Source organism: Panthera pardus, unplaced genomic scaffold (genome assembly GCF_024362965.1).
Source record: "Panthera pardus isolate Hobbes unplaced genomic scaffold, ASM2436296v1 HiC_scaffold_8, whole genome shotgun sequence".
Taxonomy (NCBI): domain Eukaryota; kingdom Metazoa; phylum Chordata; class Mammalia; order Carnivora; family Felidae; genus Panthera; species Panthera pardus.
In genome coordinates this window covers 103,826,551-103,850,998 of record NW_026527013.1, presented here as the reverse complement: position 1 = coordinate 103,850,998, position 24,448 = coordinate 103,826,551, and the positions used below count along the sequence as shown (strand labels likewise).

Genomic DNA, 24,448 nt, shown 5'->3' with positions numbered 1-24,448 from the left:
GCTCTGTGCTGACAGTTTGCTCAGAGCCTGGAGCCTGCTTCAGATTATGTGTCTCCCTCTCTCTCTGCCCATCCCCCCACCACTCTGTGTCTCTGTCTCTCAAAAATAAATAAATGTTAAAAAAAAAAGGATTTTACAAAGAAGTGGAAGATTGTAGCAAGAGTTGCTTTTAGATTCAAAGAAACTAAATAAATTGAAAAACAATGGAAGGCAAAGGAAGTCATTTTTAAAACTCTATTCATGCCTTCCTTTAAAAATAAACTAAATGAATGAGAATCCTTAAAATTTAATTCATCAGTGGGATAGTCAGTGTACTGTTTCCTTCAGTGTCTGCCTCACCCTGCCTACTCAGCCTTATAACAGCAATAGGGTAAAAAGTGTTCATAAAGTGAGAAAGCATGTTTCTATTATTGTTAAACAATATTTTATCTTTGGGATGTTACTATCATAAAGAAGTCAGTATAAAATTGGCTAGGTAAAACAATCAAATGTCACTTTGAAAATAGAGCAAAAGGAAAATTTCAAAAACATAAAATCTTGGAAGCAAGTCAACAGACACATCTCATGGCCCATTTGTTGAAAAGTGTCTCCTGGAAGCATTCATAAAGACAACCAATAATTATAATAAAGGTAATTTCCAGAAAGGGAAAATAAAAAAAAATAACAATAAATATGGTCTTTAAAAATACAACAACTTTTATTACATGTCATGAAGCCTAATTACAAAGTACTACCTTCCCTAGATTCTTTGAATATCAATGTACTTTAACTCTCTAATCAATTAAACAGTGTTAAGGATAAAATAATAAATGCAAATGTGAATTTTAGTTGTAGAAAAGACTGCAGATTATTTAACATATTTTATAAATGAGGATACTGAGTACAACAAGGTATAAATTGAAGTACTTCTCCAAGGCCACACAAAGGGTTATTGGTGGAGTATGAACTACAATTCAAATCTACTATGTGCCAGTCCAGGTACTTTCCACCCCACATTATGCTATCTTACAGGTTTTGATGTTATCTAAAACACTCAAGAATTTGATTTTTATACCATCTTCTACTTTTTTTTTTAATGTTTATTTATTTTTGAAAGAGAGAAAAAGAGACAGACGGAGGAGCAGAGAGAGAGGGACACAGAGGATCTGAAGCAGGCTCTGCGTTGACAGCAATGACATTTAACAGACCAAGCCACCCAGGCACCCCTACCATCCTCTACTTTTTAAAGGGGATGATGCTACCAAAAAAAAAAAAAAAAGTCTAGAGAGGAAAATATGATTATATTTTAAATGGATAGTTACTTTCTAAAGCATAATTATAAGTCATATCCATAAACAAGGTATTTCTAATTGAATAAACAGAGGAGCTATTTAAATTTTAAAAATTCTTAAATCAATCAATACATCAGAATTTCCTTAGCACAGAAATAATTAGAAGAGAAATGAAGTTTCCTAAAAAAAAAATCTGTACCTATTTATCTAAAAAAATAAAATAGTGGATATATTAACATTTTTGCTGAAAATGTGCAACACTCATTAATAATTAATAATCTTAAGTGATAAATGAATCTGTATTAAAATTAAATTATTAGGATTTGATCTAATTAACTTCTCTAAAATTTTGTCCAGTTCGTAATGCAAGAGGCTTTTGCTATCAAATTGGCTATTATAAAAACATGTTGTGGGGTGTCTGGTTGGCTCAGTCATTGACCTTGGAACTCTTGATTTCAGCTCAGGTCATGATCTCATGATCTCACAGACCACGGGATCAAGCTCCATGTCACCGTGGAGCCCACTTGGGATTCTCTCTCTCCCTCCCTCCCCTCTGCTCCTTCCCGGAGCCTCACACTCAGGCTCTCTCTCTCAAAATAAATAAATAAACATGTAAAAAACAAAAACAAAACATATTGTAAGAAAGACAGCTATAGGTATAATGATACCTAAATTTTTACACTAAATTCCCTGTATTCCCTAGTTAAATTACATTTATTTCAGGGCCACCTTTTTATCAGTATACCTCCTTGATGTAATAGACCATGTCTTCATTTTGGTGTTCTACTCAGGATTTGTTGGCAAGTGCCTTACATTAGTAGTTGCTCAAGAGATACATGTTGAAAAAAAATTAACCTGGTCATTGTTCATTAGTAGGACTAGGAACCACAAATAAAGACTAGAGAGTATGAAAAGACCTGGATTCCCACACAGCCAATTTTTATTGCTTAAGATGGAGAACTATTAAACTCTGAAGTAAATATGACTAAAGCACTCACAAAAAAAGATAACTACTTACAGCTTTGACTATTACAAAGGAAATACAACATAAATTTGAGTTCCTATATATTATAAGCAAAAGTTTATCTTGAAATACTGTCTTCTCTTTACTGGACTCTGAAGGTTTACAAAAGAGGACAACATAGCTAAAGATCAAATAACTGAGGTTAGAGATTGTGTTGCATCCATCAGAAGTTACAATCTACCCTCTAAGCGATATGAGATAAAGCTGAAAATGAACAAATCAAAGTAGATGAAAGAACTACAGAATTACTGGGATCTCAAAGGTGTGAAAAACAAAATGATTAACTCTTAAAACTAGAATACTATAAAATCATAAAACACACTATATGATACTAGATAGTGAATGAATCACAGATCAGTAAAACAGCAACTACAAGGTCAATAGGATTACAAAGTTGTTTTGGCTCAATGACAAACAACCTTGAAAGGCAGAAGAAAGAAGATATTACCTGAAACTAGTGAAAAGGAGGTACTGTAATAAAAATTCATAGTTGAAAGATTAAAACCACATAACATTTAAGAAATTCATTTTTTTTTCACCAAATACAGGAATCAAAGAAAAACACTATATGTGAAGTATCAGCATTTTACATTTAAAAGTGGGCTAGGTATATAAATTAATTCACTGTCCTATAAGAAGGTTTTCATGCAGGAGAAGAAAAGCATTCTCCCAGTACAAAAGAAGCTAAATTATATTATGAAATGAGATTCCAGTCCCAGAGACTAAATATTTTCATTCCTATAATGAAACATACATAAAAAAATTCCCAATTATTATTACTGGCTATCAATGCAGCAGTGAAAACTACTAGTTTTCTCCAGATTGTATAATTAGACATGTGAAAGTTACTATTTTATAAAGTAATATTACCCTATGTACTGAATATATATATTAAAAGCATAGGCTCAACCCTAAAAAACTGCATAAAAGCAGACTTCTGAAATAGACACTGGCAACAGATGGTACAAATTGTAGGAATTCTACAGAAAAGAATTGCTTAATGTAATTTAAATAAAAGGAGCTCTCTGCTGAAATCTTTGTGAAAAGCCCTTTACACATTTGTGTAGCTTCTATAAATAGAAGAACAGTGGAAGAAACTCACTGGGTTAACAGAGGCTGACCTAACATCTATCACAAGAAACTTTTTTTAAGGTTCTCTACTTCACCCATGTTCCTTCCTTTTAATTAACTAAAAAGAAAAAAAAAAAGAGGGAGAAAAGAGAAAGAAAAAAGGAAAGAAAAAACCTGTGACTAAAAACCTGTGACATAAATGAATGGCAAACATTGTGAGGGCTCAGCTGGACATTCAGCAAGTCAGGGAAGCAGTTAACCCTCTCTCTATTTTAAAACACTGCTGAGTCTGTAAAAATTCCAGGTTCAACTTCTTTGACCTACACTGAAGTTATCCTTTTGGTATTTATAATTCTTTAAGTCACTGTCTGTATTTATGCTGTTAGTGATTATTTTAATCATCTTATCAAGAACTTATTGCATGCTCTGCACAATGCTCAGAGCTGGAAGAAAACAGATGAAATATTATCAGTCTTCAAAGAGCAAAGAAAAGGGAGTGAGGGTAAAGGAGTCTGGAAATGTCACTTTTTAGATCACCTAACACTGCCAAGTACTACATTAGGCACTTTTAAAAACTGCAGTTGGTTAGTACGCTAGATTGTCTTTGGTTAATCTGACACACACCTCCATCACCACCACCATCACCTTACTCTGTTTAAGGCTGGAAACCACATTTCCCATAGTCTTCCCCCACACGCTTCTGTCTATGGTTCCATGTTAGTGACCACAGATTTGAAACATTTAAGTGAAGACCATTTTACTCAGGAGGTCATGGGAGTCAAATGCCTGGCTTTTTCACATGCTGTGCAGCCATATATTCCTTTCCATTTGCTCCCAAGTCATAGTCCTGGCAGGCTTTGCAGACTTCCCCACAAATCCTCATTTTTCACCTACCCAACAGTATTCTTAGGGCTAAGATCTTCACTGTCAAAGTCTCTGACCTGGTGTCAGCAACTACAGGACTCGGAGCTTCAAGATAAATATTTCACTGACAATTTCTCTGATGTTTGACAGAACTCCTCTGACCAGTGGTGACAGATTTCTTGACATCTACAGCCCCAGATATACCAGCAGTGGTATAACCCCCTAATTCCCCACAGAGTGAATTCCGTTTTCTTGATCAAACCCTTAGTCACTAAGCTGCTGAAATCATGAGAAGCCTGTGATTCTGGCCTTAGGACAAGTGCCAGGAACAATCCTACCCAGAAAGGCAGCACAATGAGTACTTAAAAATATGGGCTCAGGAGCTATCTGATTCCCGGCTCTATCATTTAGAAGCTGTATGTCCTTCTGCAAGTTACTTGACATCTTTGCCTCAGTTTCTAAATTGTAAAATGGCAATGACATTAGTAACTACTTCGTTAGTACAGTAATTACAATTAATATAAAATACAAAGTAAATCACAAGTAATGGGTAAATAAAAAAATGCTTTTCAACGCTTCTCATTCTGATTTTCTAAAACCGGATCATTCTTCTTTTACTTATTAATACTTTAATAGTTCCATGTTACTTGAACTATGCCAAGATTACTTTTCCATATGACTCACTGATCACCCTTTCCTTTTTTTGACAGATACACCAAAAGAAATGTCAGAAAATCAAAGTTCAAAATATGTACCCTTGTAATAAAGGCAAATTCAAGGCATGTGAATTAGACTGGGGGAGGGTAATGTTGGGAGGAAAATCAAAGGAGACTTTATAATTTTGAATTTCTTTTAACAAAAAGTATTAACATATTACTTTCACAGCTAACATTCAATTTAAAAATAATTCTAACATTCAGAATAAATGTTTAAAAATAATGATACCCTAACAATACAAGATAACATGAAAATATCAATCAGAGAAAATGTCTATGTTTGTATAGAAGTATTTTCTGAAAATGTAATATGATTTCATTCTTACACTTAAAAATAGCTCTTTTAACCCATCATTTTTAAACACCAAATTTCTAGTGCTATCATTTTTTTCAAGTAACTTTTCTGGATAATCTTTTAACATCTTTGGATAGAAAAATAAATTAGGAAAGTAACAGTGACACTGGGACTACATACATCTATATATATATGTTTTAAGTTTATTTATTTATTTTGAGAGAAAGAGAGTACAAGCAGGGGAGGGACAGACAGAGAAAATCCCAAGCAGGCTCTGCACCAGCAGCACAGAGTCCGATGCTGGGCTCAAACTCATGAACCATGAGATCATGACCTGAGCTGAAACCAAGAGGCGGAGACTTAACTGAATGAGCCACCTAGGTGCCCCAAAAAGCATCTGTATCTTATTGAGATACAGATCTTATTTGAGATCTACTGTCTCAAAATATGCTGTATTCGTTCATATTTCTATAAATCTTTATTAAGGAAATCAGAGTAGAATAAAATGAAAAATGACTTTCCTCAGGATCTAAATAATAAAAATATATTAAGCCTTGCCAAAGTGGTCTATTACCCATTGCACTCTCTGGCTATGATAAATGGAAACTTCCTGTCAGCAGTAAAGAGTGGATGCCATTCTTCTAATAGCAGCCTTGTTCGGCACAAAGCAGGCAGTGGAGCACAAAAATTGAGTCCATGGGCCCATCTCTCTTAACACTGATCAACCAAATGAACAAATCCAAAAGATATCTGTTGCTTAATCAAAAAAGCTAAGATGCAATAAACCAAATGTTTTAGGTGGATTTGGAGTATCTAGTTAGGCAAAAAGACCATTGTGTACTTCTCTATCTTCACTGCCAATATCAAAGTATATACTTTTTTTCTACAGCAAGTTTCATAGTATTTACAATTTAGAGGGAAACAAGCAGACCAACACAGAAGAGCAAAATAAACATATACTGGCAGCCAATATATACACATGCTGCCAGTGTACTTAGAGATTTGCTGCTTCTAATTTTTTCTTTTTTTTAATATCAATTTCCTCAAGGTAGAATAACCTTCAAACAGTTTATTAACTTCTATACTATTGCACTGTGATTAAGCACAGTGATGCCAATGCTCATATAAGCTTGGGGGGGGGGGTTGGAATTCACACTCAGCTCAAAGTGCAAAGAAGTGTTGAATCTCATATTTTTTTAGTTAACTTATTCTTGAGAGATAGAGCATGTGTGCATGTGAGCAAGAGCAGGGGAGGAGCAGAGGGAGAGAGAGAAAATCCTGCACTGATAGTTCAGAGGCTGACAGGGGGCTCAAACTCACGAACCATGAGTTCATGACCTGAGACAAAATCAAGAGTTGGACGCTTAACTGACACGCCGGTGCCCCCGAATCTCATATCTAATGTGAATAAGCTCAGGTACACAAATTAGTAATTGGATATATGCCTGCCTTAGAGCACCATATTTCCAATGACACTACCAAAAGCCAAATGTTTGACGACTCCATTTGTACCTCAACTAAACCTCTAAATCTCTTCTACAAACCTTAAAAGAAAAAACACAGGTTCTTAATTCAAACTATCTGAGTTCAAGTCTTATTCTGCTTACTATCTATAAGATCACAGGTAGGTTACTCAAGCTTTCTGTGTCTCACTTTTATTTTGAGTGAAATAGGTGTTATAATACTCAAATACGAACTTATTTTTTATAAGAGGGAGTAGGCTGGAGAATTAGTACAGTGTCTGCATATGAGGCATACTCAATAAATGTTAGGTTTTACTACTAATTAAACAATCTTGGATAAAGGTAAACTAATCCCTCATGTCCTCTTCTGATTTACTGTCCTTTGCAAAAAGTAATGAAGTAAAATATCCAATGGTCAAATAGTAGGAAGAAATAAAAAATAATAAACTGGTTGGGTTTACTGGCATTACGGCTAAACAGAAGTTAATAGTAGCAACATACAAGAATTTGCTCAAATATGCCAACATGTTCCCTTCTTTCCTTCTTTTGCTCCTTTACTACCACAAGAATGTTACTTTTAAATGTAAAGATATAAAGTATACGAAGTGAGAAAGTAATAGCAGAGGTAAGAAAAGTTGTTCATCAAAATAGGACTTCAATCTATGGCAGCCATGATCCTGTATGCATATATGTCTATGTATATACATACACACACATATATATACATATATACACATAGATACATATGTGTGTGTTTGTTTGTTTGTTTGTTTGTTTGTTTGTTTTGAGAGAGAAAGAGCATGAGAGGAGGGAGAGGGGCAGAGGGAGAGAGAGAAATTTAGGCAGGCTCCATGCTCAGTGCAGAGGCTGACATGGGGCTCAATCCCACAACTCTGCAATCATGACCTGAGCTAAAATCAAGAGTTGGACGCTTAACCGACCAAGCCACCCAGGCGCCCCTCATTTTATACTTTTGATGGTTCTTGGACAACTCTACAGAGACAGTCCTTCAAAAAAAATAAAAAATTAAAGTGCTGTATGCCTAATTATAAAGACTGAATTTTTAAAAACAAAATTACTCTAACCGAATATTAATTCACATATCCCACAAAAAAGACTTTTGAAACTAGAAAATTCACTTTTACTAGCATGAAATAATCCAAACTATTTTTCTAAAAATTATGCTAGCACTATAGCCCAAGGGAACATATGCTTAACAGAAATGGTAGAAAGTTGTAGAACAAATCAAAGTTGTAAAACAAATGATCATTTTAATAGTTTTATTAAGTGATACATTATTTTGAAATGAGAAATTAAGGCCTAGGACATATGTCATGAATTCCCTATGTCACAAAGGTAAATCTTCCTCAAAATTTTGATAGAGTAATATGACTACTGTGAAATGAAGTACACTTTGATCAATAATGGCAAGAAAAATTAAAACTAACAAAAGAAATATTTTTTAAAAATTTTTTAATGTTTATTTATTTTTGAGAGAGAGAGAGAGACAGAGACAAGCACAAGCAGGGGAGGGTCAGACAGAGAGGGAGAGACAGAATCCAAAGCAGGCTCCAGGCTCCAAGCTGCCAGCAAAGAGCCTGATGCGGGTCTCCAATTCATGAATCACTAATCACAACCTGAGCAGAAGTCAGACACTTAACTGACTGAACCACTCAGGCACCCCCTCAATAGATTTTGTTACTGAGAACCTTATGCATATTATATCTAGTTTTACAGATGGGGCAGCAAAGGCCCAGGTATCTTAATCAAAATCACACAATCTAGTTAATAGGATGAGGAGGGAGGAAGAAGAAAATGAACATAAGTTGATGTTAATATGTCCCAGACATCATGATCGGTACTTTATGTAAATTATCTAATTTAATTTTCAAAGCAACTGTAATAGGCTGAATACTGGTCTCCACAATATCCATATCCTAATCCTCGGAACTTGTAAATGATACTTGATAACAAAAAGAGACTCTGTATATGTAATTTAGCCAAGGATTTTGAGATGAATTCAGGTGGGCCTGAATCACAGAGGTTCTTATAAGAGGGAAATAGAAGATCAGAGAGGAAGCATATGTGAGTTTGGAAATGAGGTAAAAGTGGTGTGAGAAGAGGCTTGAGCCAAGGAATATAGGTGGCCTCTAGAAGCTAGAAAAGGCAAGGAAATGGATAATCCCTAACAACCTCTAAAAGACCAGTCCTGTCAACACCTTGACTTTAGCCTAATAAAACTGACTGGAGACTTCTGGCCTCTAGAACTGTAAGATAATACATCTGTGTTATTTTAAGCCACCAAAATCATGGTAATTGTTATAGCACCTATAGGAAATTCATACAGCAGCCCAGCTGGGGAACTCAGGTAAGGATTAGGTAATTTGTTCAATATCACAATACCTCTGTAATAGGAAGTTCAATATGGGGCACCTGGGTGGCTAATAAGTGTAGTAATACATGTACCAAAATAAAAAGTATAAGTAGAAAAATACTAGGAACAAGAATTGAAAAATTAAAAGGAGAGATAAATCAGTTATTTACTCTGAAAGATACTTGGTTATACATACAAATGAGCTGGCAGTTAGATACCTAGATTCCCATAATTAACAGTGTGCTAAGAAAAGAAAGTAAGCTGCCTCATTTTTAACCATACCGTCTAATTAAAATGTTAATATATCTCTGAAACAGAACTGATAGGATAAAAAGTTAAAGTAACAATAGGAACTCAGCCTAAATGGTAAGATCAAAATCAAGATGACTGAATCACTCTCCTCTGCATCTCTCATTCTTACATTCCTCGATCAGGTACTTGACCAATAGAATAACCTCATCAAAGATTTTCTGAATTGCTGTATGGATTAATCGGGGGCGGGGGGGAAGGAAGGGAAGAAGGAAGCAAAAAATAAGAGTAATAATGATAAACATTATCCAGATAGTTATTTTCTAACTTCAGTCTGCATAAGAATAAAACCTAAAAAGTCTGCTTAAACCAACCCCTAATTCTAAGTTATTAGTTCTTGGATGAGTCCAAAACCTACATTCCAACAAACACCCCACAGATGACCTTTATGCAAGTAATTCGTGGCCTCTAGAACATCATTTCCAAAGCTGGTACCACTCAGCACTATATGATACAATAAAAAATGGTCTTGAAAAAAGTGCTCTTTGATAAAATAGGTTAGGAAAAAGTTAAAGTAATCATTATTCTAAACAGTAGTGTTTCTCAGACCTTGAGTATACATTTGAATTCCCCCAAGAAAGAAAGTAATCATACTGTATTTCCTAAAATTACTGGCCATAGAATCCTTTCTTGTGTTTTACCCACACACATCTACAAGAAGACTAAGACTTTTACACAAGAAAACAAGAGACAAATAATACAGTAAAAGGAATTGGAATAAATTAGAAAATTCAAAAGCTTCCTTATAATTCCAGGCTGTAAGAACAAGTAAACTAAAAGAAAATATGATCCTCTTTTATCTGAAATAATACTAAATTATGGACACAAAAATATCACTATAATATGTACAAAATGTCCGTCTCTGGTTAAAGATGATAACACTGGTCCTAAAGATTTCTTTAAACAGTAAAGAAAACGATGTTTCATAAAAGGATAATCTTTGCAAACACAGACACATGCTTTACTCGAATATCTTAATAGCCACATTGAAGTTATTGGCATTGAAGTTACAGAAAATGTATTAGAAATGAGCAGGCTTAGGGCGCCTGGGTGGCTCTGTCGGTTAAGTATCTGACTTCGGCTCAGGTAATGATCTCACAGTTTGTGGGTTTGGGCCCTGTGTCGGGCTCTGTGCTGACAGCTCAGAGCCTGGAGCCTCCTTCAGATTCTGTGTCTCCCTCTCTCTCTACCTCTGCCCCACTCGTGCTCTCTCTCTTTAAAAAAAATAAACATTAAAAAAATTTTAAAAAAGAAAGAATGAAAGAAAGAGAAAGAAAGGAAGAAGGAAGGAAGGAAGAAGTGAGTAGGCTTGAAGGAAAATTCTCTCTAGTTTATTTGTAAACAAAATATATTTGTGAGGCCAAAAAAAATTGTTTTAAACTAATGGGAATTATAAATAAAACAATTTCAAGTTGATTAATTTAGAGCATTGAAAAACAACTATTTAAATTATCTGGGAGACAATTTCCACATCTGTTTCCTCAATTTCAAATAAGCTCATAACACAAACTGAAATACTCGAAGTAACTTCTCTTATGATTAGATTAAATGTGTTATTACAGATTAAAGAAAATTAAAGAAATTAAAGAAAGCTGTTACTTTAAGGAAAAAAGAAAAAACTCTCTACAACTAAACAGGTAACAAAACAAAGGATGACAACTAACCCTAAAAATAGCTACATCTTGGGATGCCTCAGCTCAGGTCTTGATCTCAGGGTCGTGAGCTCAAGCCCGGCCACTAGACTCTGTGCTGGGCATAAAGCCTACTTTAAAAAAAAAAAAAAAAAAAAAAAAAAAATCTACATCTCCTTCAGGAGGAGGCAGATTTTTCAGAAGTATCTGCCTTGGTCCAGAGTAAGAAAGTAAAAAATGTCTCCCCAGGAATTCATAACTGCAAGCCAGCCTTCACTGGATTGGGGCAGAAATTGACACTATTTACATAATGGAAAAAGACACACACACCAAACTTATTTAAAATGGTCTTAGGTTAGGGGTGCATGGGTGGCTCAGTCAGTTAAGCAGCTGACTCTTGATTTTGGCTCAGGTCATGATCTCAGAGTTCATGAGATTGAGCCCCATGATGGGCTCTGCACTGACAGCATGGAGCATACTTGGGATTTTCTCTCTCCTATCTCTCTGCCCCTCTCCCCACTAACTCTCTTTCTCTCTCTTAAAATAAATAATAAACAAACATTTAAAAATAAATAAAATAATAAAATGGTCTTAGGTTAGTACACCTCACCGGCACCTGGTAATAACAAATATAAATACTTTCTGGAAGAAATTGTTTAAACTCTAACCTCAAAAATTTTGTGATGAGAAATAGACTAACAACCTCATAGAAAAATCGGAGAAGACTTGCATTTACATTTCCTAATAGATAAAATACATAGATACTCAAAGTCATTAGTATTGAGACAAATACAAAATAAAATGATATGCTATTTTACATGTATTGCATTGGAAAGCATTAAAATATTGCACAAAATAAGTTTAGGGACCAATAGTAAGATTATTCATTGCTATGAATATAAACTGGTTTAAAACACAGTGGAATTAACTAGCAAAACTGAAGACGCACATATCCGATAACTAAGCAAATGAACACCTTGGTATATATCCTAACTCCTTGTTAGCATGCTGCAGGAGACATTTACAAAAATATTCAAAACAGAGTTGTTTACAAAAGAAAAAAGATGGAAATAAAACTGCCAATCTAAAGAATAAAACATATGATCTATTGTTTTAATAAAAAATACTACACATTAGTAAAAATAAATGAACTGTAACTACACAGATCAGTATTTATGAATCACATCAACAAAATTTGGCTAGGGGCACCTGGGAGGCTCAGTTGGTTGAGCATCTGACTCTTGATTTCTGCTCGGGTCATGAGCTCATGGTTCGTTAGTTCAAGCCCCTCATTGGGCTCTGTGCTGACAGCACAGAGCCTGCTTCAGATTCTTTCTCCCCCTCTCTCTCTTCCTCTCCCCTGCTCAAGCTCTCTCTCTCAAAATAATAAACTTAAAAACAAAAAAAAACTGGTCAAATTAACAAATACCAAAAGGAAAAGCCTGACTCCATTCATACAAAATTTAAAAACTGCAAAACTATGTATTATTTACAAATACACACATTTGGAAAGTCATTACTAAAAAAAAAAGAAAAGAATGAGAAATATAAAGTTGAGGAAGGAGGTGATCTCTGTGCTAGCCAGGTAAGAATGAAATTACCAAGGGATTCACAGGGGACATCAGGCTTTGTTACTGTTTATTTTTGAAGCAGGTCAGTGGATACAGTGGGTATTCATTATTATTATGCTTTAAGTTGAATATATAAAGCATAAATTCTCAGTTATGTATGGTATATTTCATAATGTAAAACAACAAACTGGCCTCAGAATTTTGCCCTCAGAAGTTTGTGATGATTATGATAAACCGGGAAAAAATTACCGTATTTCTTATTGGAATCTTCTTGGGTTCTGGGGGCATGTCCTGTGGAACAAATTTCACTGGTTCCTTAATCTGCCTTCTTGATCGTTTGGTACCATCTGGTAAGGTTTCCATGGCCATGTCTGCTTCCATGTCACTGCTCCCTGCCTGGTCACATTCTGAACACTGCCTATATAAAGAAAAAAATGTAAGTTCATACGTTTATTTTTATCTTCTAGTGTTAGCTATGGTTTCTATTAATACAAAATTCAGGTAGATGTGAAGAATATATGAAACTATATACGAGTATGTGTGACCACAGGGTATACAATGACTACATACAGAGAGGTACATACACTCCTATAAGAATGTCAATAGTAAATGTACAAAGCAATTCCATGTACTCTGTAAGTATCATAAGAACACATGCAATAATGCTACATGTTTAAGTAAACCCATGTAAGAGATTTCAGCACTGGTGGCACAATCCAAAGCAACAGAAATGTGTCTCTCCACCTAGAAAAAAACTGCACTGGCAGATTTTCTTTAATACAATTATTTTAGAACTCTGGATTCTACTGAAGGCTTGTAAATTCCAGGGAAAGGCTAGCACAGGTAAATCACCATTAATTTCTGTTAATTTCATTTCTCAGCAGTCAACACTACCCAACCTCCAACCAAGTCACATGGCAGGCAGTTGTACACATATTCCTGCAGTGGCTTACATACAGTCAGTAAGAACCAGGATAGCCAAAACAAACCATGTCCTCCAAATATTGGGAATCCATACTCTGATTGGGAATTACTGCTTCTGATCACAGAAGTACAAAGAGGTAGGTGTGTGGTAAGGACCCTCCCTAAAGAATGTAGTGGAGGCTTCTCAGAACAAAGGAAGGCAATGTGACCCAATCAACTCCTATACAGGTATGTATAGCTCTGACACAACTCTGTAACTTGAAATGTGTCCAATCAGACTATATGTGTCACCATATATGGGAGACAAAGAAGTAGAAGTTGCATAAAAGGCTATACCCTGCTGCACTCGGGACTCAGCCTTTTTGGGATCTTAACCCGCTGAGTCCAGGTGGCACAAATAAAGCTGCTTCCTAGAAAGAGGAACCTCAGAGTTCTGTTTCTCTGTGTAAGAACCCTGCTATATGTGACCCCCCACTTGGCCTGAAATGACTTCCAGTACTTAAAAGACCACTGTCATTTATTTCCACCTTCATTTTTCTCTTTGTCCTCTTTTGGGAGCCAGACATTAAAGATATAGACATTCAAAACATAAGTGCATATACAAGAAAAATTAGAAAGTGGCCACCCTTGCCCAGGGAAAGGCTTAGAAAACATATGAGAAGACTGCAAGTTTATACCTCAGTCTGATCCTTAGCAGAGAGATAGCACACTATAATAAAAACAACAAACAAACAAAAACTAACAAAACAGCAAATGCTGGGAATGGAGAAAATCTCATTTCTGAAGTTATTACATTATTAAACTCAAATGTCCAGTTTTTGACAAAAACCCCACAAGAAATAGGAAAAGGAAAGTATGGTCCATTAAAAGAGAAAAAAAATTTAACAGAAACTGTCCCAGAAAACCTGATGGCAGATCTACAAGACAAAGAATTATTCTTTAAATGTTCAATTAACTAACAGAGATTGTGGGAAAAGACAAGAAACAATTTATTAACAAAATAGAAATATCAATAAAGAGACAGAAAGCCTAAAAATAAATGAAAAAGAAATTCTGTAGATGAAAAGTATAATAACTGAAATGGAAAATTTACTAAAAGGATTACAAGGGTAGATTTCCAGGGGCACATAGATGGCACAGATAGTTAAGAGTCTGACTTTTGATTCCAGCTCAGGTCGTGAGAATGAGACCTGCATTGGGCTCCTTATGGACAGCACAGAGCCTGCTTAGGATTCTCTCTCCCTCTCTCTCGGCCCCTCCCCTGTTTACATGTTCTCTCTCTCAAAATAAATAAACTTTACTTAAAAAAAAAAAAAAAAAGGCAGATTTCCAACTACACAACCTATCCTCACACCTAAAGGAGCTAGAAAACAGCAAATAAAGCCTAAAGTCAGCAGAAGGGAGATAATAAAGATTAGAGCAGAAATAAAATATATAAAAACAAACAAAACAGTAGAAAAGATCAACAAAACCAAAAGCTGGTTCTCTGAAAGAGTTAACAAAATTGATAAACCCCTACCCAGACTTATCAAATAGATAAAATCACAAATGAAAGAGGAGAGATCACAACCAACACCAAAGAAGTACAAACGATCATAAGAGAATACCATGAAAAATTACATTTTAACAAAATAGGCAATCTGGAAGAAATGGAAAAATTCCTAGAAATTCACAAACTACCAAAACTAAAGCAGAAAGAATAGAAATTTGAATAGGCCCATAACCAGCAAAGAAATTGAATCAGTAATCAAAAATCTCCCAACAAACAAGAGTCCTAGGCCAGATGGCTTCCCAGGGAAATTCTACCAAATATTTTTTTTTATTGTTTATTTATTTTTGACATAGAGAGAGACAGAGCATGAGCAAGGGAGGGACAGAGAGAGATAGACACACAGAATCTGAAGCAGGTTCCAAGCTCTGAGCTGTCAGCACAGAGCCCGATGCAGGGCTCAAACTCACAGACCGTGAGATCATGATCTGAGCCGAAGTCAGATGCTCAACCGACTGAGCCACCCAGGCGCCCCTCTACCAAACATTTAAAGCATGGTTAATACCTATTCTTCTCAAACTGTTCTAAAAAATAGAAATAGAAGGGTAACTTCCAAACTCAATCTATGAGGCCAGCATTACTTCGATTCCCAAACTGGACAAAGACCCCACTAAAAAGAATTACAGGCCAATATCCCTGATGAACATGAATGTATTAGCAAATCAAAATCAACAGTACATGAAAAGAATTATTCACCATGATCAAGTGGGATTTATCCCTGGGCTGCTGGGGTGGTTCAATATCCACAAATTAATCACTGTGATACACCACATTAATAAAAGGAAGGATGAAAACTATAAGATCCTGTCAATAGATGCAGAAAAAGCATCTGACAAAATAAAGCATCCATTCTTAATAAAAACGTCCATAAAGTTTGGATAAATGGAACATACCTCAACACGATAAAAGCCATATACAAAAGACCCATAGCTAATATCATCCTCAATGGGGAAAAACTGAGAACCTTTCTCCTACAGTCAGAAATAAGACACAGATGTCCACTCTCACCATTACTATTTAACACAGTATTGGAAGTCTTAGCCTCAGCAATCAGACAACAAAAAGAAAATGTATCCAAATCAGCAAGAAAGAAGTCAAAATTCACTCTTCACAGACAACATGACACTCTATGGAGAAAACCCAAAAGATTCTACCAAAACATTGCTATAACCAACACATGAATTCAGCAACATCTCAGGATATAAAATCAATGTGCAGATATCTGTTGCATTTCTGTATGCCAATAATGATGCAGCAGAAAAAAAAAAAAAAATCAAGGAATCGATCCCATTTGCAATTGCACCAGACACAATAAGATACCTAGGAATAAATTAACAAGGTAAAAGATTTATACTCTGAAAATTATAGAACAATTTTAAAATAAATTGAAGAGGACACAAAGAAATGGAAAAGCATTTCATGTTCATGAACTAGAAGAAAAAGCATTGTTAAAATGTCTACACTACCCAAAGTAATCTACACATTTAATGCAATTCCTATCAAACTACCACCAGCATTTTTCACAGAGCTAGAGCAAACAATCTTAAAATCTGTATGAAACCAAAAAAGACCCCAAAGAGTCAAAGCAATCCTGAAAGAGAAAATTAAAACTGGAGGCATCACGAATCCAGATTTCAAGCTGTATTACAAAGCTATTGCAAAGACAGTATAGTACTAGCACAAAAACAGACACAGATCAATGGAACAGAACAGAAAACCCAGAAATGGACCCACAACTACATGGTCAACTAATCTTTGACAAAGCAGGAAAGAATATGCAATGAAAAAAAAGACAGTCTCTACAACAAATGGTGTTGGGAAAACTGGACCATTTTCTTACACCATACACAAAAATAAATTCAAAATGCATGAAAGACCTAAATGTGAGATAGGAAACCACCAAAATCCTAGAGAAGAACACCAGCAGAAACCTCTTCAGCCTCAGCTGTAGCAACTTCTTACTAGACATGTCGCCAAAGGCAAGCGAAACATAAGCAAAAATGAACTATTGGGACCTCATCAAGAGAAAAAGCTTCTGCACAGTGAAGGAAACAATCAGCAAACCTAAAAGGCAACTGACGGAATGGGAGAAGATACTTGCAAATGTCATATCAGGTAAAGGGTTAGGATCCAAAATCTGTAAATAACTGATCAAACTCAACACCCAAAAAACAAATAATCCAGTGAAGAAATGGACAGAAGACATGCATAGTCATTTTTCCAAAGAAGACATCCAGATGGCTAACAGACACTTGAAAAGATGCTCAACATCACTCATCATCAGGGAAATACAAATCAAAACCACAGTGTGATATCACCTTACACCTGTAAGAATGGCTAAAATTAACAACACAATAAACAACAGGTGGTGGTGAGGATGCAGAGAAAGGGGAACCCTCTTGCACTGCTGGCGGGAATACAAACTGGTGCAGCCACCAGTGTGGGATACAAAAATACAGATTCGAAGGGGTACATGCACCTGAATGTTTATATCAGCATTTATCAACAATTGCCAAAGTATGCAGAGAGCCCAAATGTCTATCAATTGATGAGTGGATAAAGATGTGGTGTGTGTGTATACACACAAACATATATGGAATATATACACATATAAGGGAATATTATATATATGTGTATACACACACACACACACACACACACACACATATATATACAATGAAATATTAGCCATCAAAAAGAATGAAATCTTGCCATTTGCAATGACATGAAGCTAGAATATATTATGCTCAGTGAAATAAGTCACCCAGGGAAAGACAAATACCATATGATTTCACTCAGGTGTGGAATTGAGAAACAAAACAGATGAACATATCGGAAGGGGTGGGGGAGATAAGAGATGGAAACAAACCACAAGAGACTCTTGATAGATAACAAACTGGGTTGACAGAAGGAGGTGAGTGGGAGATAGGCTAGATGGGTGATGGATACTAAGTCAGGAACTTGCAATGAGCACTGGGTGTTGTATGTAAGTGATGACTCACTGAATTCTACTCCTGAAACCAATATGGCACAGTATGTTAACTAAAATTTAAATTTTCAAAAAATGGAAAAAAATAAAATAAAAATGAAAAAAAAAATAGAAGGACAGACTTGAGCAGCAAACTTGAAAGAAAGAACAATGGAAATTACAAAGTCTGAGGAACAAAAAGGAAAAAAAAAACTTGAAGAAAAGCAAACAGATCTTAAGAGGCATGTGGGACATCAACAAATGGACCAACATCTGCACTGTGGAAGGCTCAGAAGGAGAAAAAGGACAGGGAGAATATCTGAATAATGACTGAAAACTTCCCAAAGTTTGATGAAAGATGTTAATATAAACATCCAAGAAGCTCAGCAAATACCAAGGAAGATAAACTCAAAGAATCCCACACCAAGACATATTATAATCAGTATTTCCAAAGAAAAAGACCCAAAGAAAATCTTGAAAGCATAAAGACAGAAATTCAGAATCATCACATATAAAGGAACCTCAGTAAGATTATAAGCAGATCTCTCATCAGAAATTTTGGAGGCCAGAAGGCAGTGGATTAATATATTCAAAATGCTAAAAGAAAAAAGAAAAAAAAAAAAAAAAACCCTGTCAACCAAGAATCCTATGTCCAGCAAAACTGTCCTTCAAAAGAGTGAGAGAAATTAAGACAGTCCTAGACAAACGAAAGCTGGGGGAGTTTGTTATCACCAGACCTGTCCTACAAGAAATGCTCAAGAGAGCCCTGCAGAGTAAAAAGAAAAAGAAAAAAGAAAACAAAAAAGGAAACTAGACAGCAACTCAGAGCTATTATGGAAAAATAAAGATCTCAATAAAGGTTAATGCATGATCAATTATAAAAGCTGGTATTATAACAATAGTTTGTAATTTCACTTTTTACGTAATGTAAGAGATGAATACATTAAAAAAATTAATACCCTAAAAGCTAACATTATACCTGTTTTTGAAGTCCACGTGCATGTTAAAGAAGGATTTAAATTAGATATACAAATATACACAAATGACCAACAAGCACAGGAAAAGGAGCTAAACATTACTAATCATTACGGAAATGAAAATCAAAACTATAATGAGATACCACCTCACATCCAATAGGATGGCTATTATCAAAACAGAAATATTAAGTGCTGGCAAGGATATAGAGAAATTGGAACACTTATACACTGCTGATGGTACTGCTGCTGATGGTATATCTGCTTTGGAAAGCAGTATGGTGGTTCCTCAAAAAATTAAAAGGAGAATTACCATATAATCCAGTCTCAAAGAGACATCTGTACACCCATGTTCATAGAAGCATTATTCACTGTAGGAGTAGCTGTAGGAGTAACCCTAGTAACTACTGATAAATGGATAAGGAAAATGTGGTACAGATATCATGGACTACCATTCAGCTTTAACAACAAAGAGCATTCTGCAATATGCTACAGTATCGATGAACTTGAAGACCTTACTCTAACTGAAATAAGCTAATCACAATGAAAAATACTGTATGATTTCCACTTACATGAGGTACTTATGACAGTAGTTAAAATCACAGAAACTGAAAGTAGAATGGTGCTTGCCAGGGGATGGAGGTGAGGGAGGAATAGGGAGCTGCTGTTTAATATGTAGACTTTTAATTTTTACACTTAGAAATGATTAAGATGGTAAGTTTCATGTTATATGTATTTTGCTACAATAAAATATTTGAAAAAACATTAGTTACACTAAAATATAATTAACCCTGAAACTTCAGTCTATATCAGTGCTGTTCAGTAGAACTTTATATGATGTTAGAATTCTCTATAACTGCACTATCCAGTACAATAGCCACTAGACATATATAGCTACTGGGTACTTGTATGTGGCTAATGTGACTGAGGATCTGATTTTTTTAATTTTGATTTTAATCAATTTAAATTCAAGTTGTTACATGTGGCTAGTGGCTAACATTTGGACACTTGGACAGCAAGTCTACAAAATGTTGAAAATCTTGATATTCCCCATTATAAAAACCCATTTAAAAACATATAAGAAGCTGTTAAAAGTAAAACAGTTTCCAAATATTTTCTTCAAATTTAAAAGAATGATCAGGAAGTATTTCTTTCAAAGTCTAATTTATAGTTATCTTTATAAATATGGTTATAAGATAAAATTATGTTTGATATTTAGTTTATGTATCAGTACTCTTAGTTTATATCAATATCCTCAGTTTACACCAATACCTCTGAATGCATCTTAGATTTCTCTTACCAAGTATTTTCGAAGATTTCTTGCCATGTGAAGTCAAAATTCACACCTTTCGCTCATTAATAAAGTAAACATTACCAAACTAATATTTATTTTTTATAAGTAACAGCTTTAAACTTTGAACTCCAGTAAGAGTTAAATGCAATATACCATGTGTTATGAAGACATATACATTAATTGCCAAAATACAAATTTATATTGAAGGCATTGATTTTAGTATCTAAAAGTTCCCATTTAACCAAAATTGACAAGCAACATTTTAACACTAAAAAAGTTGACCAATAAGGAAAAAACAAGGAAATAATTTATCATGTGTTACTTAAAAATTTTTATGTCTATTCCAAGCACTTTACTCCTTGAATTCACAGATTACCATCAAAATTAAAATACAAATAAAATGTAATACACTAAATTGTTCCTGTTTTGTCCCTCTTGAAAGATTAAAAGATCAAAGACTGGTATGAGAACTAAACACCTAAACATATCTCCTAACTGAAATAATTAATATATTTTGAAATAATCTATTGGCAGTCCTAAATTGTGAAAACCCCACAAACGTTAAATACCATTAGTAAATAGTAACAAATACAACAAACATTAAAACAGAAATGCCTATAGAAAGATATCAAGTTATATCACAGAAAAGGGCCAGTTCCTTGTATTTACAGATTATAACCTTAAGTGATCATTTCTACCAGTTGATGTGAAATGTAGCCAAATTTTCTCAGACAGTTCCAATTCATTTTTAATATACATGAATTTCTGGGGTATAGAAACAAATCCCTTTTTTAGGACAAATCATTGTTGTTGTTTTTTTAATTGAGTTTTTTTCCCTTTTGTTTCTCATTTTGTAACTATAACCCTTGTGAGAACATTCTCTAACTTCTCATGGTCATTTCTCATCCTCACCAAAAGTAATACATTTAAGTAACAAAAAAACTTGCATTAGAGCCTTCTGACAGTAGTACCATTATTCCCTGAACTCCACAAAACATTGAACAACGCAGAAAATCAAAACAAAATATAACCACCAATGAAGAAATTTATCTATTTCTTTTCAAAACAACTGACACGATAGTTACAGTATAGAGTCACATAGATGGACACACTACTTGAAATTTTTCCAACAATGTATTAAATACTAAAGTCTCTTTTATGTATCCTTTAAGATATGAAAAAGCATATTTTCCACACTAATCAGTACAAAAGGTCCTAAGAAATAATGATCTAGGATAAAGCCAAGGCCTGTCCAATTCAATGTTATTAAGTATTATTTAGGGGTAAAGTCATAATTATCTTTCATAATGTCAAAACACATACCTGGCTTCTTGTAATAACCCACTAAGCTGCTATCCTATATATTTAATCCTCTGTATTTTTACTTAATATATTCTACCAAGGGTTAGAGAATCCTGTAATTTATAATTCCCATGCAAAATATTAAAAATAATCTTAGGTAATCAAATATTGAATTAATTAAAAAGGAATTTTAAAGTAATAAAAGTTCATGTCAGGAATTTATAGAAAAGAACAACCTTCATACTGAAATGAAATGCCAAGAGATTTTCTCATTTGCTGTATCTTCTTCATCTCCTACACCATACATTGCAACTTATGTTCAGAAGGGGGGTTAAAAATTTTTAACTACCAAAGAAAAAATATTTCATTCATTAATGCTAAGACAAGGAAGAAGACTAATTCAATTTATAGAAAAACTTATTTGCATACATCAGAGAAAAAAGGATTTTATGAGTCATTAAATGTAATAAATGCAATGACACTTTATTCCTCAAATATTATACATAATTCATGTTTTGCCTTTTTTTTTTTTTTTTTTTTTTGCCTTTACAACTTACTTCCTTCGGTCTTCAAAGATTCCATACCACAATTTGTTTCTTCCCTCATCTCTAAGCCTTTTCCCATATTTTCTCCTCTTTTTAGAGGAAAATTTTCACTGGTGCCTAAACCACAATGAACTATCACATCAACTCTGTTAGCACAACTGTCATCAAAAAGATAAGAAATAATAAGTGTGGAAAAAAGGGGACGCTCAGACACTGTTAGCAGGGAAGTATACTGGTGCAGACACTATGAAAAATAGTATGGAGGTTCTTCAAAAAATTAAAAATAGAATGCCTATATGATCCAGCAAGTCCACTTCTCAGTATACAGCCAAGGGAAAATCACTACCTTGAAAAATATCTATATTCCAATGTTCATGTATCATTATTTAAAATAGCAAAAATATGGAAACACCCTGTGTCTATTGATGAGTGAATGGATAAAATAAACTGTGGGAGAGAGATATATATAATGGAATATTATTCAGCCATAAAAAAGAAGAAAATCCTAGCCATTCGCAACAGCATATACGGACCTTGAGGGAATTATGCTAAATAAGTCAAAAGCAAATATTGTATGATCTCACTTATATATGGAGTATTTTTTTAAACTCCATATTTATGAGTTTTTTAAACTCATAAATAAAGAATACAGATTGGTGGTTGCCAGAGGCCAGGAGGTGGGTGCTAAAGGGGTAAAGGTGGTCAAAAGGTATAAAATCCCAATTAAAACATAAATAAGTCCTGGAGATGTAACATACAACATGATGACTAGAGTTACTAATACTGTATTGTGTATTTTAAAGTTACCAAGAGAGTAGATCTTAAAAGTCCTTATCATAAAGACAAAAAAAAAAAAGTCACTATGTATAGGAATGGATGCTAACTTACTGTGGTAATCATTTCACAATATGTACACCTAAAACTAATCCAATATTTTATGTCAATTATCTCTCAATAAAAAAGGAAAAGAGTTAATGGAAGAAAGGGAGGATAAATTATGAAAAACAGGGGAAGAAACCTTCCGTAAATTCTTCACTGAAGGGTTTGTGCTATAGATTTTCTTTTATCTTAAGAGAATAAACAAAAGTATACCCAAAGAATAAAAGGATATAATATATATTACTCAATTATCTAATTGTCAAATAATACCCTTCAGAATATTCCTTTTTATTTTGAGAAAGAGAGAGTGAATGAGGGTGGGGGCAGGGGAGGAGCAGAGAGGGAGAGGGAGGGAGGGAGGGAGAGAGAGAGAGAGAGACAGAGAGAGAATCCCAAGCAGGTTCTCCACTGCCAGCATGGAGCCCAACACAGGCCTCAAACTCAGAAACCATGAGACCATGACCTGAACTTAAACTAAGAGACAAACACTTAACCAATTGCTACCGAGGCGCCCCCAGAATATTCTTTAATTAGAAAAAGCAAGACAAATTCTGATCAGGTGGGTGGTGGAAACATAGATTACTCTAAAATTAAAAGAATTACTTATTATTTGAGCTATTCTACTAAATCAAACCCTTACTAATTTATACAGTATTACGCTTGTCTTAGAAGAATGTAAGGCAGTATACAAGATCATATATTAAAAAGAAACATACCAAGATAACATAAACTCAAAGCAAGACAAAATAGATTTCTAACACTAGAAGTAAATCCAAACAGTATACTTTCACTAGTCTATCACCTGCCAAATTCCCCATCCACCAAGCACTCTTCATCTGATTTGTCCACCCCTAATCCAACCTTAGAAGTTCCTGGGTTTCTCTCCTCTCCTGCTCCTGGACAGCTGAGCATCACTGGAGAAAAAGCAATTAACCAAACTTACTAAACTAATTCACTGAACATTCCTGTTCAGTATATACTATATATATATACAAACACATACACATATACACATATATATATACATACATATGCATATATATATATGTGTGTGTGTGTATATATATATATATACACATATCTATATATATATATACACACACACACACATATATATATATGTATATATATGGCCTCAGCAGGTCGTTTATCTATTTTTTTTTTCCCACAGTAACTGTTGGAAACTATCTCCTGTCTTCTTAAGTTCCCATCACCACCCCAGGTCCTTTACCTCTCCACAGACTACTTCTATTTCACTGAAAAGTCAGAGCCTGTCTAATGTGAACTTATTCAACTTCCCTACTCTCCACCAATAATTACTTCTGCATCTTTATCCATTTCTTCTTTCCTGTTACATGTCTTAAATCAGTCCAGCATAACCAATCAACTATTGTGGTGTGGACCAAACAGAAAGCATCTAGATC

The 24,448-nt window shown here is 34.5% G+C and overlaps 1 protein-coding gene across 5 annotated transcripts in view; it reads right to left on the bottom strand.

Moving 5' to 3' along the window:
* Positions 1-24,448, bottom strand: part of PHF14 (PHD finger protein 14) — a 208,877-nt gene that overhangs the window by 124,519 nt on the left and 59,910 nt on the right. For all 5 annotated transcript variants that reach the window (XR_008420551.1, XM_019443453.2, XM_019443454.2 and 2 more), the window contains one exon: positions 12,839-13,007. Coding sequence is in view for 4 of the 5 variants with exons in the window: in XM_019443453.2 (XP_019298998.2) it covers positions 12,839-13,007 (169 nt within the window). In the remaining variant the exon portion in view is untranslated. The remainder of the gene's footprint in view (positions 1-12,838; positions 13,008-24,448) is intronic.